General features: G+C 42.7%; 1 protein-coding gene across 2 annotated transcripts in view; it reads right to left on the minus strand.

The window, feature by feature from the left end:
- LYZL4 (lysozyme like 4) overlaps positions 1-21,572 on the minus strand; it is a 67,522-nt gene that overhangs the window by 10,598 nt on the left and 35,352 nt on the right. Inside the window, exons 1-2 of one of the 2 annotated variants that reach the window (XM_055321325.1) lie at positions 2,098-2,236; positions 1,835-1,984 (exon numbers count right to left, since the gene is read on the minus strand). The exons of the other annotated variant lie outside the window; for it this stretch is intronic. Of the exons in view, the coding sequence (XP_055177300.1) occupies positions 1,835-1,984; positions 2,098-2,236 (289 nt within the window). Of the gene's footprint in view, positions 1-1,834; positions 1,985-2,097; positions 2,237-21,572 lie in introns of those variants that run through there. 2 annotated transcript variants of the gene reach the window in all.

Genomic DNA, 21,572 nt, shown 5'->3' on the forward strand with positions numbered 1-21,572 from the left:
ATGTCCCCCCAGGTCACCATCGACTTCAATCCTCACTTACCTGTCTGGATTCTCACTTCTCATTTTAACCTTTAAGGATTTTATGTTCTTGTCAGCTCAGCCAGATACTACAGTAGATTCATTAATTTTTTTTTAAAGTAGGCTACATGCCCTAATGGGAGTTAAACTCACAATCTCGAGAGTCACATGCTTTACCAACTGAGCCAGCCAGGCACCCAGATTTTTTTTCCCATTTTGTCTAGTAGGAGGGTTTTTTAGGATATCTAATCCACCATATTTTCATCACAGCACTCAGTAGTACCACTTCCTTTACAGGTAATTATTTGTTTCTCCTGTCAGAGTCTGGCTATCTATCTATCTATCTATCTATCTATCTATCTATCATCTATCTATCTTCTTATGAGATATAAATTATGGGCCCAGTGGGGTTCTCTTTTTTCTTTGGCTACCAGGAAGCTCAGGGCAATACTGAATGCTCTATCACAGTAATTAAATTATGTTCTTAATGTGTAGGTGTCCCCTAGCTTTGATCACATGATTCCTACGGGCCTTGCACAGTGTTTCACATACAATATCACATTTAATGCTCACAGCAACCTTAAGAAGTAGTTAGTGTCATCCCCACTTCATAGATGAGGAAGCTCTGGGAAGGGACCTACACAGGCTCATGTAGCTCACTCATATTGGGGGCCGCTGGGATTCTCACTGGGTTCCTATGTGTTTTCTGCACCTTTCCCTCCTACTTTGCAATTCTGCTTCTTCTTGAATCTGGAAACTATCTTACTCCTCTCTGGAATCCCAAGGCCAAGCATAGGGCCCAATATCAAGCAGCTTCCTTCTGGACCACATAAGAAATTTAAAAGCTTTTACCATGACCTCTCCACTCTGTCTCCTAAAGACCCAGCTCAGAAGGCACAGGTTCTGGAACATTTCTCACTCATAATGGGGAAGGGAGCTTTGCTCATTAGGGAGACCCTGAGAGTGCCAGGCTCTCAGACCCTCCTGCTGCAGAATGACAGCCTCAGGTATCAGAGAGAGTTCTGGCATGGTTGTGCAGCCCATTAGTCTGGCTCTGGCTCTGGGGCCATGCTGTGTGAGTTTGCCCCTCAACAATAACACCTACCAGCTGTGTGGCTTTGAGCATGTACTTACCTTCTCTGGGCCTCAGTTTCCCCATTTAAAGAGTGAGATAATAACAGTGCCCATGTCATGGGGATCTTTGTGAAGATTAGATGAACTCAGACCCATGAAGAGCTTAGAGGAGTACCTGGCAGTTAGCAAGCACTAGAATGTCAGCTCCAGGAGGCCTGGCACTTTGTGGGTATTCAGTGAATGCTAGGAGGAGGGGATCTTGGGCCAGGCATCCTCTTGACTACAGGTACCTGGGACCCCTAAGAGCAGCAGGGAAAGCTTCTCTTGGAATGGCTTACTTCTGTCTCCTCCCAGTGACCCCTTGTGCCTGTCCAAGTGGCAGCATCTATTCCATTTGAAGAAGAGTGTGTGGCTGAGCATGGGTGAAATGAGGCCCATGCAGAGCAGAGCCCTCTGCTCTAACCCTTCAGGCTCAGGTGGGCTCTGATGCCTGCAGCCTCCTCCCCACCACCTCTCCACATCCTGATGCCTTTTCTGCCCATCTGGATGGGGGAATCCATGACTCTGTCCCTGGTCACCACCCGACTCTCCTCTCTGTGTACTCTACTGTGCAGCACTAAGCCTGCCAGGCCTTCTGCCTCCCTGCTCCAAACCTATAAACTCTGGCCCCCCTGGAAGGCTGGCCTCTGAGCTCTGTGCTGCAGCCCCCAGTGCCCAAGTGTGTCAGTAGGGGGGGACCTACCAGAGCAGGACATGTGGCAGAGGTTCCTGCCCCTGTCGCACCAGTCCCAGTCGCGAATCTGAAAGAGGCCGTAGCCAGTGTAGCCACCAGGCAAGTTCTCGTAGATGGCCATGGGGTTGAACTTGCTCTCAAAATAAGCCAGGCACACCCCTAAGATAGAACAGGAGGTGGGTGGCTTGGAGGAGGGAGGAGTTGGGGATGCCTGGGCAGGGGCCAGAGGGAAAGGAGGGGAGGAGGAACGGGGTTGAAAGGAACCTACTCACAGTTTTCAAGGCTATAGCCCTCAAAATAATTCAGGCCTCCATCATAGAGCTTCTTAGCTACCACGCAGCGCCCCAAGATAGCAGCACCACTTGGAACCACTAGGCAGCCAATGAGGGAGAGAACCACAGATGCCTTCATCTTCTCAGGCTCCTGCCAGCTTAAGGCAATAGTGGCCAGGTAAGCCGGTGGCGTCACAGAGTCCTGCCAGGATCCCAAGGACGCTAGTGTCTCTGAGGGTAAAGAAGGGCACTGTGGGGTGGGGGTGGGTGATCCAGAAAAAGGGGAGTCCCACCTGGCTTACCATGATCCTTCTTCCCACTCTAATCCTTGGCTTCACATTACCCCAAAACAAAGACACCTGAAACCCTGCCTCCCCTTCTCTTCTGGACACCCTATTTTCTAAGGAAACAGCTCTTGAAAAGGTCACCTCCCTGCCCCACCCCACCCACACACACATTCTCTCCCTCCAGCAAAACCCAGTGGCTTCTGCTTGATTTTCTTCTCACTCATTTCTCTCTCATGTTAGATACACATGCTCAAATCTTCTCTTCCCCTTTATTATGAAAGTACAACTTGTCCATTAGATACATGTTGAAAAACAGAAAAAGAAGGGAAAACTTTGTTGTGGTCCCACTACTCAAGAACAATCACTACTGTTACGTTGAATTATTTCCACCATTGCATTTTATCCTAGAATACATTCAGAGCTGTGGTCTTACCCTTGCCATAGTCTTACCTCCAGATTATCTATAGATCAAACTCCTCTGAGCTTTTCTATGGTTGTCCACACAAGGAGACAAACCCCAGTCCAGCCCAGACCTGCCATGTCATAGGGGGGATTCATCACTGGCAGTAATAGACAAGGCCCTTAGCCTCATGGGGCCTCTCTTTTCTCATCTGTGAAAAGGGGGGGTCATGTGTGGGGTGCTCAAAGAATTGATTCCTGAGCTTCTCCTCCATTTCTGTTGTCACCACCTAAACCCCCCTCATCATTATCTCCTAAATCCCTCTCATCTCCATCCCCTGATCTCATTTTCATCACCTTAAAGCTCCCTCATTTCCATCCCCTTAGCCTTCCTCATCTCTATTCCCTAAACCCCCTTCATCACCTTCAAGTAACCCCTTCCCTGCACCCTAATCACTGCAAGTTGAGTCATAGTCCAGCCTCTTGGTCTCCACTCCTCCAGGCCACCTCTTCCAGGTGGTGTTTTCTAACATGAGTGAGGAATGTCCCCAAAGCATGTACACAATGCCACTTTGGGAATGCTGCTAGTTCCCTATTCCTTATCAGAGCAAACCCACACTTGGCTTTCTGAGCCCTCCATAACCTGGCGCCCTCCCTCCATCAGGAGGAATCAATTCAGTGAACTCTGAATTCCCATGTTGCTCCTTCTCTGTTCCTCTCTGCCTACCCACACCTCACTGCCCATGCTTCTGCTAATTCTTAGCTCTCCACGCATGGCTCTTCCCAATCCACAAGGCCCTACCATGCTTTTCTACACCAAATGCTCCATCTTCAGGTGTCTGCTCCAGGTGCCACCTCCTTGAAGCCTGATGCAATCCTGCATGGATATTCCCTCTCTGAGACCCTACTGCTCTCAAAATCACTTCCAGAACAGCTAGCAGATGATTGTCCTGTTCTGTACCATGTCTTATCCCTCAGACTAGGATGTGCATTTGGAAATTATAACATATCTTCTTCCTGGCATGCCCTACAGCCTGCAACACTGCATAAATATATATCAACTGGACAACTAACTGGACCCTCCTCTTTGTCATCATTGACAGGTGTATGCATGTCCTCCAGCCTATCTTCACCTGCACAAGGGGTTCTTGACCTTGGCACTTAGGCTGGAAAATTGTTTGCTCTGGGGGCTCTTCTGTGCACTGGAGTTTATTTAGGCGCACACCTGGCCTCTAGATATACAGTACATCCTCCCCCGCAGTTGCGACAAACAAAAATGTCTCCATACATTGCCAAACACCTCCTAGGGGACAAAATCATCCCCTATTGAGAACCAATGACTTAAATGTCTAACTTGGGGAAAAGTTAGAAATAAATAAGTGTATTCCTGAATTAAAAGAATTTTGCTTTTAAATATTTGTTTAAACTCTCAAGTCACATAATTAGTTACAGACATCACCATAAACCAAAAACATTGTTGAGGAGGGCCTAACATTTAAGTGTTCAGACTTGGGAGTCAGGTTGCCTGGATCCAGAGTCTGATTTTAGGAATCCCTGGAATGATCTAAAACAGGTACTTGGCCTCTCTGTACCTCAGTTTCCTCATCTAAATAATAAAATAATACTTACCTAATTGTGTTCACTTAAAAAGTAAATGAGTGGAATATGCAAAGTATTGAATCCCCAGCAAACACTTATCTTTTGAACTATGGTCACACATCGTGCCCTTAGCTTAATAATTGAAATTTAATGCATATTGGAAGAGAAGTCCATGTTTACATTTTCCAGTAGAGCAAACGATATTTTCAGGTGATACCTGTCTCCCAGACATACTCATAAAAGGCATGCTGAGTCTTCCCTCCTTCCCTCTTCCCCTGCAGTGAATTCACTGGAAGCCCTTCCCCCTGTTCTTTCAAAACCAATCCACCTCTCACCATCCCTTCTGCCATCATCCCAGTCCAGATCACCATCATCTCTGACTTCTGTAGAGTCTCCTAGATATACTCTGATAGTCCACAGTCCTCTCCTGTTCCCCCATGCCCTGTTATCCACATAGCAACTAGAAAGTCCTCTTTAAAAACATATATCCAGCCACATCATCCATCTCCAATAGATTCCCCTGGCACTTTAAATAAGATCCCAACTCCTCAACCTGGACGACAAGATCCATGCTGCTCTAGCCCCTGAGCACCTCTCTAGTCTGTTTTCACAGCTCTCTTGCCCTTGTTCACTTTCACACCACCACACTCCCCTAGCACATTTCTTTTTCTTGTACATTCCAATCTCATTCCTACCATAGGTTCTTTGCACCTGTTGTTTCTTCTGCCTGGAACATCACAGAGCTTGCTCTTTCTGGTCATGGTCTCAGCTCAAAAGTGAGCTCAGCATATCTAATAGGGCTCTCTTATCACTGCTCTATCACAGAAAATCATTTCTATTTTCTTCAAAATATAAGTAAATTTCAGAAATTACCTTGTTTTTTAATTTGTTTGTCTATCTCTTAGACCAGAGTGTAAACACAAGGAATGCAGAAACCTGGTCTGTTTTGTTCTCTGCTTTATCCCCAGAACTTAGAGCCTAGTGTGTAGGAGATGCTTTGTGAATCTCTGTTGAATGAATGAATGAATGGGAAAAAGCCAACTCTTCCTAACAGAATTGTCATCATATAAGCAATAAATGGATTTTCTGAGTGTCTCCTGCACCTGGGTATCATCATATCTGTCCCTGTTCCTACCTACCCTATACCAGCTTACCAGTTCACCAGTCCCTCTGCAGACCTTAGAGCCTCCTCAGGGGAGGGCAACTGCAGCAGTTTTGACCTTTTGCAGGAAAGTTGCTCTACCTGCACTCGGTTCCCTGGACTTTTCAGATTCCACTTCCTTGATAACCCACTTACCTTCACCTAAGAGCTTCTAAACTACAAGTGCTTCTCTATAACCTGCTCTTCTAGAATCTTTTCTATGACATCAGTTGCTAGGTGCCAGAATATTCTGAAGCAGAGAAGGGTCTGTCGCCAATGCAATGTATTAGTTTTCTGTTGCTGCTGTACCAAGATACATCAAACTTAGCAGCTTAAGCTACATAAATATATTATCTTAAAGTTCTATAGATCAGAATTCTGACATGAGTCTCACCAGTCTAAAATCATCGTGTTGGTAGGACTGAGCTCCTTTCTGAGGGTCGTAAAGGAGATCCCTAGCTCACTCCCTAGCTCATTCATGTTGTTGGCAGAATAAAATTCCTGGTAACTATATGACTGAGATCCCATTTCCTTGCTAGCTGTAAACTGGGGACCATTCCCAGCTTCTAGGAGCTGTCTGCACATCTTGGCTCTACCTCCCTTCCCTATCTTCAAAACAGCAACGATGGGTCAAAACCCTCTCATGCTTTGACTCCCTCCTGCCTCTTCTTACATTGTTGTATCTCTGACTCACCTTTCTCTCACTTATAAGGACTCACGTGAATAAGTTGGCTTCCCACGCTATCCAAGATAATCTCCCCATTTCAAGGTCCTTAATCTGTAAAGTCCTTCTTGCCATGTAAATAACATGTTCAGAGGTGTCAGATGTAAGAGTGTGAACATCTTTGGGAGATGATTATTCTGCCTATCAGAGTGTTCATCTGGACCCCCACAGAACTGCCTTCTAGTAGGGAGCAGTGGGAGAAGCCATTATTTTGCTCCTTTATTCATAATGAGGTCATGGTCAAGGACATCATCTCTGGAGGCTAGGCAACCTCATTTGCGATGTAGATTATCTTTTTTTATTTTTACTTTTTTAAAAAAAGATTTTATTTATTTATTCATGAGAAACACAGAGAGAGAGGGAAGCAGAGACACAGGCAGAGGGAGAGCAGGCTCCATGCAGGGAGCCCAGCCCAACATCCTGGACTGAAGGCGGCGCTAAACCGCTGAGCCACCCAGGCTGCTCATGTGGATTATCTTTAAAATCCCTTCTAGCTCCAAAGAGTTAAAAGATGTTGAAATGACTAAGGATAATGCTAGCTTTTTGAAACATTGAAGCCCTTCTGGCTGACTCAATTATGATTGGTTATTAGTTTATTAATTAAAAGTGATAAAATATAGAATCATAAAAGAAACAGGCCATAAACACTAAAACTTAAATTGATGAACCCATAAATGCACATTGGCTCAACAATCTTCAGCGATGGCCTTTTCTAAGATATATGTCATGGACTGGAGCACTGCTTGAGGTTTTTGTGTAAATTTTATGATGCCATATTCCATTTCTAGTTTCTATAACTTTAAGGCAAAGCAAGAACTTAAAGACATAAAGCAAAGCAACGTCTCCTAGATTTCCTTTCTAGATTTTCAAGATTTTTCTAAACTTTCTTAAATTACTCACAATTATCCCTTTAGTAAAATGGTTTTTAATAATTTGCTTTTCTCAAGTCTTTCAAAGCATTCATCTTAAGTTTGATTATTAACTTAGCTGGAATGACCAACTTTCCTGGTTCAGGTGGGCAAAGCCTTATACTTGTATAGTTGACAGATCAGTAGTAATGGCACATATCTACTTCCTCTTAACTCTTCAACTGAATTTGCAAAAGTCACCACTACTACTCATCACTGTAGAATATTTTCAACTTTATGTACTTTTAAGTAGTTTTTCAAAGATAACCCTGAATTCCTATGCTTTTCAGAAAACCTCTGATCAAGAGGGATTATGTCTCTTCTCCTGGAGTCAGAAGAAGGGAACAGAGGTATTTTAGGGGAGGTCTAGTTATTAGCCCTCCTCTGTCTCCCCCACACTTCCACTATTATTTGTCCAGATTTCCATTCCTGTGCAAGACTTAAGTGCATTCACTAGAGCACCCTGGAAAGCACAAAGCATGCTATCATTATTATTGTTGTTGTTGTTATTGTTATTATTATATATTATTATAATGGACAGTGAGTTTTTATTGGAACACAGCCACCCCTATTCATTCATGAATTAGGTTAAAATAGGAAACTATTAAAAATAACTTATATTTCCATCAACAGATGTTGATTACAAAAGTTATTGAAGTGATTTCATTGGATGGAATTCTTTTTAGCCTTGGAATCAAGGAGGCAGCTCTCCACATACTATTATGGAAATATTTATGAAATATTGTTAAGTTAGAAGGAGTCTCAAATCAGTATCTCAGTATGCTATCATTTTGCAAAACAGAGTAATATTCATGCATATTTGCTTATTATGTATATGGAAAAATAAGCAAGAAATTTATTACAGTTGGCCATGATTTCAAAACAAGTAAATAAATTGCCTATTCAAAAAAATTAAAATATTTTTAAAAGTTTTAATGACAGAGCAGAAAGTAGACTTTGAATAATTGTTCTTATGCTGAGAGTTTTACACACTTATATACACATACAAAGCATGCCCTACCAAACAAGTTTTGATCAACTTGGCTGCATGAAAGAAATGAGAACTTTCTAGAACTAATTCATTTTAAAAATTTGGAAAGAGTGCTTAGATTTCCACAACTAACTAGCTGACCTGTCAAGTTAGACAATGATCATAACAATTGCTCTCCCACCCAGTCAGACTGGAACATCCTACTTCTCTGCCTTTCCTTATTCTTTCAATCACTAAAAGAGCAGTTATTAAGCATAGACTATGTACTGTATCTAGGGTGGGCTCAGTGAGGAACCAGACACATCCTCTGCCCTTAAATTTGAAGGAACTGCCAGGCTAATGGGAAGACATACATCAAAAACAAAATGTAGTAAGCCAAGCAAAAAGGAAGGGAAAAGTTTGTGTGCACAGATTAACAGAACCAGCCTCAAGGCAGCAAGCCCAAACAGTAATGTTAAGGGATAAGATTCTCCCACTTGTTTTGTGCTAAATGTACATCTCTTGGGAACAAGTCTCTCTCTGTCATTACTGAGAGTGCTCCCAACTTCTGTAAGGTGAATTCATACTTTGCCTCCACAGTATGAACACTCTAAATTTTCTACCTGAATGCACCCACCCCTCACTTGCCCACCATCTACAGAGGGCTCCATGCATAGTTCTGAGGTGGGGGAGAGAGAGGAGGGAGTGCACATGACCAGGCCTAAATCAATCAACACATCACATTCTTCTGGGGACAATGATTTGTTCAGGAATGATTAAGTGACCTAAGCTGCACTAATCAGAAGGAAGATTAAGATTTTGATAAAAACTTCTAGAAAAGAAGCATATTCCAGTGTCCGTGAATCTTTGAGAAAAGGCAAGCTTCTAAAATGGTTGTGTCACTGTGAGGGTTGATCCTGCCACTGCCAAAGGCCACCATGAGGAGACAGAAAATGAAGCCAACTCCACAGTCAGCAGGGCCAAGAAACGAAGATAAACTAAGTCCTGGTGACATAATTTGAATTCTGGATCTGGCTGTACCTGAAGCCAGCCCACCTTAGGGCTTTCCCATTCCTCTTGGCTTCATCCAGTTTAAGTTATGTCTTGAGTAGCCCTGACCCACTCACTTTGTGAGAAAAGCTCATGGCTCTCCATCTTGGTCAGTAGCAGAGACCATCAGAACTATCCCTTTCATTTTGAATTCTTTCATGGGTAACAAAGATCTTCTCTGTGTTTATCTTTATTTAAAATTCAGTATTCTGTGTGTCAGTAATTGGATTTCATTCCTCTTTCAGTTGACATACCCTTTGTCACCCTTTTTAAAAAAGATTTATTTATTTATTCATAAGAGACAGAGAGAGAGAGAGAGGTAGAGACATAGGCAAAGGCTATGTCTCCCCACAGGGAGCCTGGTGTGGAACTCGATCCCTGATCCCAGGATCATGCACACCCTGAGCTAAAGGCAGACACTCAACCTCCAGGCCACCCAGGCGTCCCACCCTTTTTGAAAAAAAACAACAACTTCAAGAAAGGATACTGTATTTTTGTCAAATACTTTTTCTGCATCTATTGAGAAGATCATATATGGCTCTTGTCCTTTCTCTTATTAATGTGGTGTATCACATTGATTGATTTGCAGATACTGAACCACTTCTGCATCCCAGGAATAAATCCCGCTCGGTCATGGTGAATAATCCTTTTAATGTACTTTTGGATTTTGCAAAGCATTTGACAAAATACAGCATTCTTTCTTGATAAAAACTCTTCTCCATGTAGGGATAAAGGGAGCATACCTCAACAACATAAATGCCATATACAAAAGACCCACAGTGTATATCACCCTCAACAGGGAAAAACTGAGAGCTTTTTCCCAAGGTTAAGAACACAACAGGGATGTCTACCCTCACCACTATTGTTCAAAATAGTACTGGAAGTCCTAGCCTCAGAAATCAGACAACAAAAAGGAATAAAAGGCAATCAAATAGGCAAAGAATAAGTCAAACCTTCACTCTTCACTGATAACATGATGCTGTATGTAGAAAACTCAAAAGACTCCACCAATAAATTGCTAGGACTGATACAGGAATTCAGCAAAGTCAGAGGATATAAAATCAATGCACAGAAGTCAGTTGCATTTCTATACATTAACAATTAAGCAGAAGAAAGAGAAATCCATGAATCAATCTCACAATTGCACCAAAAACCATAAGAAACTTAGGAATAAACCTAACCAAAAATGTAAGGGATCTTACTCTGAAAACTATAAAACCCTTATGAAAGAAATTGAGGGGGGAATCCCTGGGTGGCGCCTGCCTTCCACCCTGGGCATGATCCTGGAGTCCCTGGATTGAATCCCACATTGGGCTCCCGACATGGAGCCTGCTTTTCTCTCTGTCTGTGTCTCTGCCTGTGTGTGTGTGTGTGTGTGTGTGTGTGTGTGTGTGTGATGAATAAATAGATAAAATCTGGGGGATCCCTGGGTGGCGCAGTGGTTTGGCGCCTGCCTTTGGCCCAGGGCGTGATACTGGAGACCCGGGATCGAATCCCACGTCGGGCTCCCGGTGCATGGAGCCTGCTTCTGTCTCTGCCTCTCTCTCTCTCTCATGAATGAATAAATAAAAAATCTTTAAAAAAAATAGATAAAATCTTTTTTAAAAAAAAGAAATTGAGGAAGACACAGAGAAATGGAAAAACATTCCATGTTCATGGATTGAAAGAACAAATATTGTTAAAATGTCTGTGCTACCCAAAGCTATTTACACATTCAATGGAATTTCTATCAAAATACCATCAGCATGTTTCACCAAGCTGGAATAACCAACCCTAAAATGTGTATGGAACCACAAAAGACCCCAAATAGCCAAAGGAATGTTGAAAAAGGAAATCAAAGCTGGAGACATCACAATTCCAGACTTCAAGCTATATTATAAAGCCATAATCAACAAGACAGTATGGTACTGGCACAAAAACAGAGACATACGAAGCGATAGAACAGAAGAGAGAATCCAGAAATGGACCAACAATTATGGTCACTAATCTTCGACAAAGCAGTGAAGAATATCCAATGGAAAAAAAGACAGTCTCTTCAACAAATGGTGTTGGGAAAATTGGACAGCCACATGCAAAAGAATGAAACTGGACCACTTTCTTACACCATACTCAAAAATAAACTCAAAATTGGGGTGTAGGTCAGTTAAGTGTCTGCCTTCAGCTCAGGTCATGATCCTGAGGTCCTGAGATTGAGTCCCACATCGGGCTCCCTACTCAGTGGGGAGCCTGCCCCTCCCTCCCCTCCCCCGTTTGTGCTCTCTCTCAATATCTCTTTCTCACTGTCAAATAAGTAAATAAAATCTTTTTTAAAAACTCAAAGTGGATGAAAGACCTAAATGTAAGACAGGAATCCATCAAAATCCTAGAGGAGAACACAGGCAGCAACCTCTTTGACCTCAGCCACAGCAACTTCTTGATAGACACATCTCCCAAGGCAAGGGAAACAAAAGTAAAAATGAACATTGGGACTTCATCAGGATAAAAAGCTTCTGCACAGCAAAAGAAATAGTGGACAAAACTAAAGGGCAACCTATGGAATGGGAGAAGATATTTGCAAATGACATATCAGATAAAGGGCTAGTATCCAAAATCTATAAGAACTTAACAAACTCAATACCCCCAAAATTTAAAAAATCCAGTCAAGAATGGGCAGAAGACATGAACAGACATTTTTCCAAAGAAAACATACAAATGGCCAACAGACACATGAAAAAATGTTCAATATCACTTGGCATCAGGGAGATACAAATCAAAACCACAATGAGATACCACCTCACACCTGTCAGAGTGGCCAAAATTAGCAAGTCAGGAAACCACAGATGTTGGAAAGGATGTGGAGAAAAGGGTACTGTTACACTGTTAGTAGGAAAGCAAACTGGTGCTGTCACTCTGGAAAACAATATGGAGGTTTCTCAAAAAGTTGAAAATAGATTTACCCTATGACCCAGCAATTGCACTAGTAGGTGTTTACCCCAAAGATACAAATGTAGTGATCTGAAGGGACACCTGCACCCCAATGTCTATAGCAGCAATCTCCACAATAGCCAAACTATGGAAAGTGCCCAGCTGTCCACCGACAGATGAATAAACAAAGAACATTTGGATAAAATATATATACACAGGAATACTACTCAGCCATAAAAAAATGAAATGTTGCCATTTGCAATGACATGGATAGAACTAGAGAGTATTATGCTAATCAAAATAAGTCATTCAGAGAAAGACAAATACCATCTGATTTCACTCATAAGTGGAATTTAAGGAAACAAAACAGATGAACATAGGAGAAGTGAAGGAAAAACAAAATTAGATGAAAACAGAGAAAGAGGCAAACCATAAGAGACTCTTAACTCTAAGAAATAAACTGAGGGTTGCTGGATGGAAGGTAGGTGGGGGTATGGGGTATCTGAATGATGAACATTAAGGAGGTCACTTGATGTAATGAGTGCTGGGTGTTGTATGCAACTGATGAATCACTAAATTCTACCCCTGAAACTAATAATACTCTGTGTGTTAACTAAATTAAATTTAAATTTAAAAATGTAAAAATAAATAAATAAAAATAAGAAAACAAAAAAATAAAGCAACTTCGTTGAAATATATTTCATTCTATACAATTAACCCATTTAGAATACACAATTGGATGGTTTTGGGAATATTACATTTTTTTAAGCTGTGGTAAAATACGTGTAACATAAATTTTGTGATTTTAACTGTTTCTCAGTGTATAATTCAGTAGCATTCATTACATCTACAATGTTGTGCAACCATCACCGCTATTTCCAAAATGTTTTCATTACCCAGACAGAAGCTCTGTACCCATTAAATAATAGCTCTCCATTCCTGCCTCCTCCCTGCCCCTGCTAACCTTTCATTTTTCTGTCTTTGTGAATTTGCTTGTTGTAGGTATTTAATGTAAGTGGAAACATACAATATTTACTCTTTGTGTTTGGCTTATTTCACCTTGTTTGGCTTTTTAGCTTATTCTAAAAATAGAAAGTAATTGAATCACTATTGATTTACCTGATGTTCCTCACACACCAAATTCATCCCAAGGCCAGACTGACATTTATGTCCTTCAAAATTACCCCCAAACAAGCTTCTGCTAATGTACCTAGACTCGTGAAATAGGTATATTCATTTCCCTTATGGGACACCCACATTTCTGCTGCTAGGAGGCCTCTGGTTTTCCTGGGGAGTGGCTCTGGTAGGTTTCCGTGATCCCTGGGAGCTCTGGTGTCATATGCTCCTCCCAGAAATGATGCATCACTATGCTTTCCTCATTGGCCATGACCTAAACCAAATTTTCATGAAGAGAGAAAGTGGTGACCTTGGGAATTAGCATTATATGTACTTCTTGTTATCTGGACCTTCTGTGTGCTCTGGGGTTAGAAAGGAATGTGTTGGTTCTGAAGAATGTGCACTACTGAGATACATCCTCTCCTGTAGACCTAGAATCTCTGCCATGTCCAATTCCCAGGCTCTCCAGCCTCCCAGGCTCCTCTCCCTCAAGCTGGTCCTTGAGAAACCATACTACACACCATTTTTTGTCTTTTCAGCTTTCTGCGCAGCCAGAGAAGGAGCTACCATGGGTCCAGCCTACCCCTACCATCTAAGCAACCATTAGTCAATAGCTGACAGGGTGATAGACATCTCCTTGGCTTATTATGAGTCCTTTTTTTCCTTTTTCAGGAGCCAGTGAGTCCATGGGCTAGGCCTCATTTCTGACAATATCCAGCACACTTGGCCTTGGAGACCTTTCAGAAAACTCAGATGTAGGTGAAATACAAGAGAAGGGGTAGCTCAAGGATAGCTTCAAGGCCTGGAGACTGGATAACCAAGAACCAAAGTGCCTTTCACAACTACAGGCTAATCAATAAATAATCCCTCTGCAAAAACTACAATCTCTAAAAAGGCATATTATCAGAAAAGAAATTGTTACACAGCAATAGATAACTGACACATCCCCTCAACTCTGTACTCTTGCCCTGGCTCAAGTCTCTAGGCAACCATCTGTCTGGGACCTTAGCACATTGGCCATCTGCTCTGGCTCCCTATTGACAACCCACCCTATTGACTGCGCAGAATTGGCTGGTCAAGCTGATACTGCAGTCACACAACCTCCAGCAAAGGTATAATTTCCACAAGGAAGAGGATTTCCTTTTCTTCCTTATATGACATTTACCTTTGCCAGAAAAATTGACCAAGAAGCCCTCCTGAAAAGGAGCCACCTTGGGCAAAGACACCAGAGTTTGCCATCCCATCATTTGCCCTTACTGAATCATGGGCATAACTGGATAGAATGGGTCTTGTGTTACCAATGGGATTTAATATACTGGGTAAACTGGGGCTGGGGTGGGGGTCTTCTCTTTCTCAGATCAATTGCTTATCGTTCTGTGCAATGTTTTTTCACCCAAAATATTTATTATGCCCTAGTATGTGACAGAAAACTGTGCCAAGCACCAGAGATGTCAAGAAGAGCTCATAGCATAGTGGGATACCTAAGCAGGTTTTAAAAAATTACAGCAACATTTTAATAAGTGCCATAATAGAAATCCTTTCATGGTACTGTGGGGGCAAAGAGAAGGGAACCCTCACATGCCTGGGGTGGAGCAGAATGGGGACTAGGAAGGCTGAACTGAGGAAAAGATGTGGAAACTGAGTCTCAAACAATGGGCAAGAAGGTCACCAGCAAGGTGAAGGTGAGCTATACCTGAGCTCTGCCTCTGCCCCTTCTTTTGTTGTTTACATCCCCTACCCTCCAGCACCATCTTGCTCAAGTGCCTTTGGAAAGATTGAAAACTTCATCTCCTCCAAAACAGTAGCTTGTCTTTCTTGAGTTCTGCCAATGTGGTTGGGTCCTAGGCTAAGGCAATAGTATGAATTCAGTCATTTAATCATTACAACCTCTCCAACAGTTAAATATTATTGTGATTATTATGCTCATTTTATGAGGAAAGAGCCAAAGCTTAGGAATGACTTGTCCAAGGTCACCAGCAGGTAAGTGAGTGGGTAAGAGCTCTGTTCCAGCCATGTGCTCAGCATGCTGCTCTCCTGCTGCTTAGAGCAGTACTCTGAGCATGCTGCTTCCCTCTGTCCTTCAGGCTCTTCAGTTTCACTCCATTGGGTCCAAATGTAGATTTCTTTTAACTTATTTATCCTACTTAAAATATGTTGAGCTCCTAGAATCTGTTGACAATGAATCACTCATTATTTCTAAAAAGGGTTTTCAGGCACTATCACTTCATCCCATCCTTATGTTCCTCATCTCTCCTTTTTTCCATGTCTGTATGTCTAGACTGCATTTTGGATAATTTCTTCAGGCCTATCTTCCAGCTCACTAATGCTCTCTTCAGGTATGTTTAATCTGCTTTTATTTTTATTTATTATTTATTTTTTTTTTAAGATTTTATCTATTTGTTCATGAGAGACACACAGAGAGAGGCAGAGACACAGGCAGAGGTAGAAGCAGGCTCCATGCAGAGCCCGATGTGGGACTCAATGCCGAGTCACCAGGATCACACCCCGGGCTGAAGGCAGGTGCTAAACTGCTGAGCCACCCGGGCTGCCCTCAATCTACTTTTAAATCCAAGATTTTAGTTTTTCATTTCATTAATTTGATTTTCTGTGTTTTTCATTTCATTAATTTGATTTTCTGTGTTCTGTTCTATTTGATTTTTTCAAGTCTGCTTTTTCTCTTTTTTTTTTCAAGTCTGTTTTTTCTTTTTTCTTTACTCATGTTTTTAACCTCACCTTCATTTTGAAACCATATTAAGCATACTTGTTTCACATCCTGTAAAATCTGGGGACTTATTCCAAAAAGATCTGGGCAGGTATATTCCTATTATTTTTGCTTTCCAGTCAGCTAGTGGTGAAGAGTTGTTAAAGAAAATAAAAGCTCTTCCCTCTTCCCCTTGCCCCTACCACTTCACTCCATGCCCAACTTTAAAACAAGCAATTTCCCTTGCAGTCTGCAGGACAGGATGACTAGGTTACTGCACTGGGTGCAAAGCTCTTTGGAGTCCCAGCCCTACAGGGGCTCTTCTGTGAGACCCCACCTCTCCTCACCAAAGCCCCCCAAAGCTATTCCCTGAGGGCAAAAGCTGGATTCCACACTCATTGAGTTTTAGAGAGAAGTATTTTTGTTTCTGTGTTTTGTTTTGGTTTAGTTTCTCATAGATGTACTTAATTAGTTTTTTAGTCAGTATTTTTAGTTTTGTTTTGCAATTTTGATCTGCTTACCCAGCTCACCATATTACCCAAGAGGTAGTTTCTTACTACTCAATACAAAATAAATACCATACAAAAAATGATAGCCACCATCTATTGAACATTTACTGTGTGTTAGATTTAGACTGAGCCTTTTATATGCTACATCTTATTTAGTAGTCACAGTAGCCTTCTCAGGAGAGAGCTGAGATGCACAGGTTATTAGATGCCCAGTCTTCAGGTAAGGAAACTGAGGTTCAAGGAGATGGCATGGCTTGCCTGAGATCACATAGCTACAAGAAAACTAATTGTCCTAACATCTCCAGAGGATCCCGACTTATGAAGAACAGAAGGAAGTAGGCTATTGCACTTCACTGGGGGGCACTAAAGTTTCATTATCACCCAAGGCAATTTATAAACCTTGACTGCATTCTGGATTGAAAAATAGTAGCTATAAAGGTCATCTGTGGGACCATGGAGGCCATTTGAGCATGGACTGTGCATTGGATGGTGTAACTAGAATAAAGTTGATTTCCTTAGAGGTGGTAATGCTATTGAGCTTAGGAAGGCAAATGTCCTCATTCTTGGGAGACTCAAACTGAAATATTTAGGGGTAAAATGTCATTATGTCTGCAGTCAACTTTCAGATGATTTGGCACAAAGAGAGAGAGAGTATGTGTGTATATTTTGAGAGAGGCATGAAGTGGGAGTAGCAGGGTGTTCATAGCCAGAAAACCTGGCAAGGGGTACACTAGTGTTCATTACATCTCCCGTCTAACTAGAAAAATAAGCTAATTTTTAAGAGGCTAAAAAAAGAACCGGGGCTTTAAAGTTAGACAGTCCTGGCTCTGTGGCTTCCTAGCTATGTGACCTTGAGCATCTAACATATTTTCTTTTGTTTCTATTCTTCACCTGTAAAATGGGGATAGTATAAAATCTACCTCATAGGCTTGTTGGAGAATTAAGTAAGATAAATGTATGTAAAATACTTAACACAGCACCTGGCCCATAGTTGTTGACCAATAAGTAGTCATTTTAATATTAAAATAAGAAGAAGGAGGAGAAGCAGACAGTAAAGGAGGAGGTAAAGAAAAAGAGGAGGAGGTGGAGAAAGAGGAAGAGGAGGAAATGAAGGTAGAGAAGGAGAAGAAGAAAAAAAGAGAGGGGAACAAATTGCTTCCCTTGCCCTTCTCCAAGGAAAGGTATTCCAACACAACAATACATGGGACACAATTTGACCAGGAAAGAACAGCAGTTGAGGAGCATGCTCACCACCCAGAGAGGTAGACAGAGTTTCTCCTAGGCAGGACAATTTAGATTTGGGGAAAGGTTTTTCTTCAAAGTTCTCATGGTAAAATGGTTGATATCCTAAGTTGTAAAGGAAAAGCATTTAACAAAGTTATAAATGAATGCTGCTTAATTACCACCACACTGACTTCCCAACTCCAAGCTTTCCTCTCTTTTATTGTTTTTAAGATTTATTTATTTATTTATTTATTTATTTATTTATTTGAGAGAGAGAGAGCACATGTGCATGCCAGTGGGGCAATAGGGAGAGCAGAGGGAGAGAGAGAATCTCAAGCAGATTCCATGCAGAGCATGGAGCCCGATGCTGGGCCGGATCCCATGACCCTAAGATCATGATCTGAGCTAAAATCAAGAGTCAGACACTCAACCAACTGAGCCACCCAGGCACTCCCAACTCCAAACTTTTCTGAAAAATATCAGAGACAGGCTAACATCAGCTGCACAGCCACTGGCTACTCATCTTCCCCCAGGTCTGGTAAGCAAGGGAAAGACATCAGTCATTAATCCCTTTGTTCCTTGATCTCAAGTCTTTCCAGCAAAGCTGCTGAGATGCCTCCTTCCACAAGTGGGGAACACCTGCGTGAATAGGCAGACCGCCTTTCACTCCACTCCACTGGGGAGACCCTGCCAGGTGTTCCACTACAGCTTTGTTTTTTTAAAGAATCATGTGTCATTTATAATCCAGCAGTGAGATCAGTTTGGTTGGTTCAAGTCCCAAGTCTCTGACAGGAGCCAGGAGCCCTGAATTGGAGCCTGGCTCAGCCACTTCTCACTGGGAGATGGGGAGCCAGTCCTGAATCTCTGAGTCTCACTTCCTCTCATGGGGTTGAGGGCCCTCAGTTTGCCCCAACCATTGCCCCTGGCTGGACTTCTGAGCCTTCTCTGACAGATGGGTCCCCATCTACTCTACAGACACCATCAGATAACACAATCTATAATTATATTTGTATCTGTCAATATCTACATCTATATCTGTAGCGTCTGCAAAAAAATGCCTAGAGACAAGAAAAGATATTGGCCAGCCAATCTTGTAGATGCTCAGAAACGAATGAGGAAGGAGTTCCTTTTGAAATTATCTGGTTCACCTGTTTTCAAGATTGTTTCTTGCCATGAAATCACTGGTGTAAAGCAATTTCATGCAGAAACCCCCACTGTTAGTTTGCTTTCCCTGCCTCCTTTGCAAGTGGTGCAGAGTGGCCATATTGGGAATTGGAGAAGGTGCATCTAGTTCACCATGTTATTCACATCCGAGCAAGACAGAAACAGAGCAAGGGCCAGAACCCAAGGCTTTAGAGTTCCCAAGAAAGAGGGCTAGGGATATATTTTTGGTCATTCAGCCAAAGCCACCCCCTCCCAAAAAGAACTGTAATAGTGTTTCATGCATTGGGCAGAGACCCCTGAACCACAAAGAAGATGGGACCTGCCCCTGTGGACGGTTGGATGCGAGGGGAAGTTTACAGGGGAGGGGAGTGGGAAGAGGGGCTTCTGGGAACAATTTCCCCCCAGGAGAGAGAGGCAAGAAAGGAGGGAGTCCCTGTTCTAGGCTACCCTGTTTCCTCTTTGAACTCAGCTGCCAAAGCATGATGTTTGGAGTTACTGCTAACATTTTTTGACATGAAGGGACCAAGACAATGGCATTGATACCTAATTAGAACCTGACATCACTGATCCCTAAATCAATATCAGCCATTGCCTGTCTCCAGACTTTTTCTTCCATAGGGGGGGAAAAAGGCTCTTGCGTGAACCCCCTTTAATCACGTGGTACACTTGCTGCTGAAAACGTCTCTGATTCAAGGGATTGGTGTAAATCTGCCACACGTTTATTTTCAAATCCAAACATTTTTAGCTGTGGTGTTGCTTGCCTAGTTTAAAAATATTCAGCTTCATCTGAAATGGCATCAGAAAGAAAACAGCCCCAATTTTGTGTACTCATTGAGCATTTGTCTGAGCAAAGTGTGCTTGCAGCGTTGAGAAAGGGAGAGGGAAGTGGAGATGTTTTCTTTTATAAACACTCTTCTCGTGACCGTGTCAGGACAAAGATTCTCTGGTAACCCACAATGCACAGAAATGTAAGGAGAAAGACATCAGGCTGAACAGAGAGACATGCTGAGAGGGGATCAGGCTGGGGACCCATCACGACTACAAGTCCACTCATGGTGGGAGGCAGCAATACTGGTCCAGACTCTGGGGCGTGTGGACACACATTACAAAAGCCAGCAGGAATCACCTCATACCAAAGGGCCCTCCCTGAAGAAGAAAGGCTAAGAAGCACGACCTGTCAGGTTTGTGAAAGGCAAGAATAGGACCCCAGACCTGTGTGGTTGTGGTAGGATGACCAGCCATGCCTGTTTGTCTGGGACTGCAGGATTTCCAGAAATGTGGGACTTCCAGTGTTAAAACTGGGAAAGTCTTGGGTGTGGATCCTCTAAAAAGTAGTTTCTTGAATGCAGGAGATACACATGAGATAAAACCCCCACCTCCTCAACCTTCCCACCTGCACCACAGATGGGGGACATAGCAGCAGAGCCAGCTCAGTTTGGGGGGCCAAATCTGAGCTGTCTTCAGTCACTCCATTGGGTCTGAGTGAACAGAAGACAATGAATGGATGGATGCATGGATGGATGGATGGATGGATGGATGAATGACCCCAACAGAATATGATTATTTATGTGTATACAACAGTTCTGTTTCCAATATGATTATTTTCCATTGACTAACATACAAATTCCATCAATTGACAAACACTGGTAAATCCACTGCCTCCTACCACTAGGCCCCACGGGGCAAAGGAAACTCATTTGAGGCCATGGATCAAAAAAATAATCACATTCACACACATTTTACACTTGTACTTTTTCTGCCTTGAAGAAATTTACTTTCTATTTGAAGAGTTACTGTGAACACAGAAGAGTTATAATCTGGAAGCCTGTGGCCCAGGCCAAAGAAGAGGAGCTCACAGCAAGGGCTGTGGAGACAACACACAGCATTGAAATGGCAGTGACCTTTCCTGTGGCCCAGGCTCTCAGGGCATGATTTACAACATGTTGCCCATAGCTCTAAGAAGTGGGTATTCTTATCACCCCTATTTTACAGAGGGGGTACCTAATGTCTGTAGGATCTGGGCAACCTGCCCAAGGTCACACTGACAATAAGTGGTGGGTCCCATGTCTGTCTCGCTCCAGAGGCCATTCTCTTAACCCACACTCTGCTACTTTTGTGCTCCAGAGACAGAAGACCTGGGTAGGTCCTGATGCTGCTACTTAATGACTATGTGACCTGGGACAAGGTATTTTAGTCTCTGAACTTCCATTTCTCTGCCTGCAAAATGGGGATATAAGCAGTGTTGACCTCATCAGGTTGTGTGGAAAGTTCTATTCCACAGTAAGTTCTTCGTGAATGTCAAGGACAAGGGAGAGGAGTATCTAGGAGCACAGTGCAGAGATGGTATGAGTAGGCCAGACTGGTGGTGAGGAGGAGCTAGCAGGCTCCTTGAGAAAGGGGGAGGGAAGTGGAGGTGTTTTCAGGGACTGAAGGCTGAGGGATCAGCCAGTGGTTCTCAACCCTGGCTGCACATCAGAATCACCTAGATTATCACAACCAAACCAAGTAAATCTGCACATCTGAGAGTAAGACCAGGCATTAGAATTTCTACAACTCCCCAAGTGACCCCAATGTGCAGCCAAGGCTGGAGGCCTAGCCTAGTCTTTTGCTCTTAGATGTGGAGTTTATTAGGAGAGCAGAATCTCAGTTCCCACCTCAGATCTACTAGGGGGACTCTACATTTGAACGAGATCCCCGGGTGATTCATAGGCACATTACAGTCGAAGCATCCCTCAACTCACCTGTGGGTCATACAGATGAGGAAAACAAGCCAAATGCC

This window comes from Nyctereutes procyonoides, unplaced genomic scaffold, assembly GCF_905146905.1.
Source record: "Nyctereutes procyonoides isolate TBG_1078 unplaced genomic scaffold, NYPRO_anot_genome, whole genome shotgun sequence".
NCBI lineage: Eukaryota > Metazoa > Chordata > Mammalia > Carnivora > Canidae > Nyctereutes > Nyctereutes procyonoides.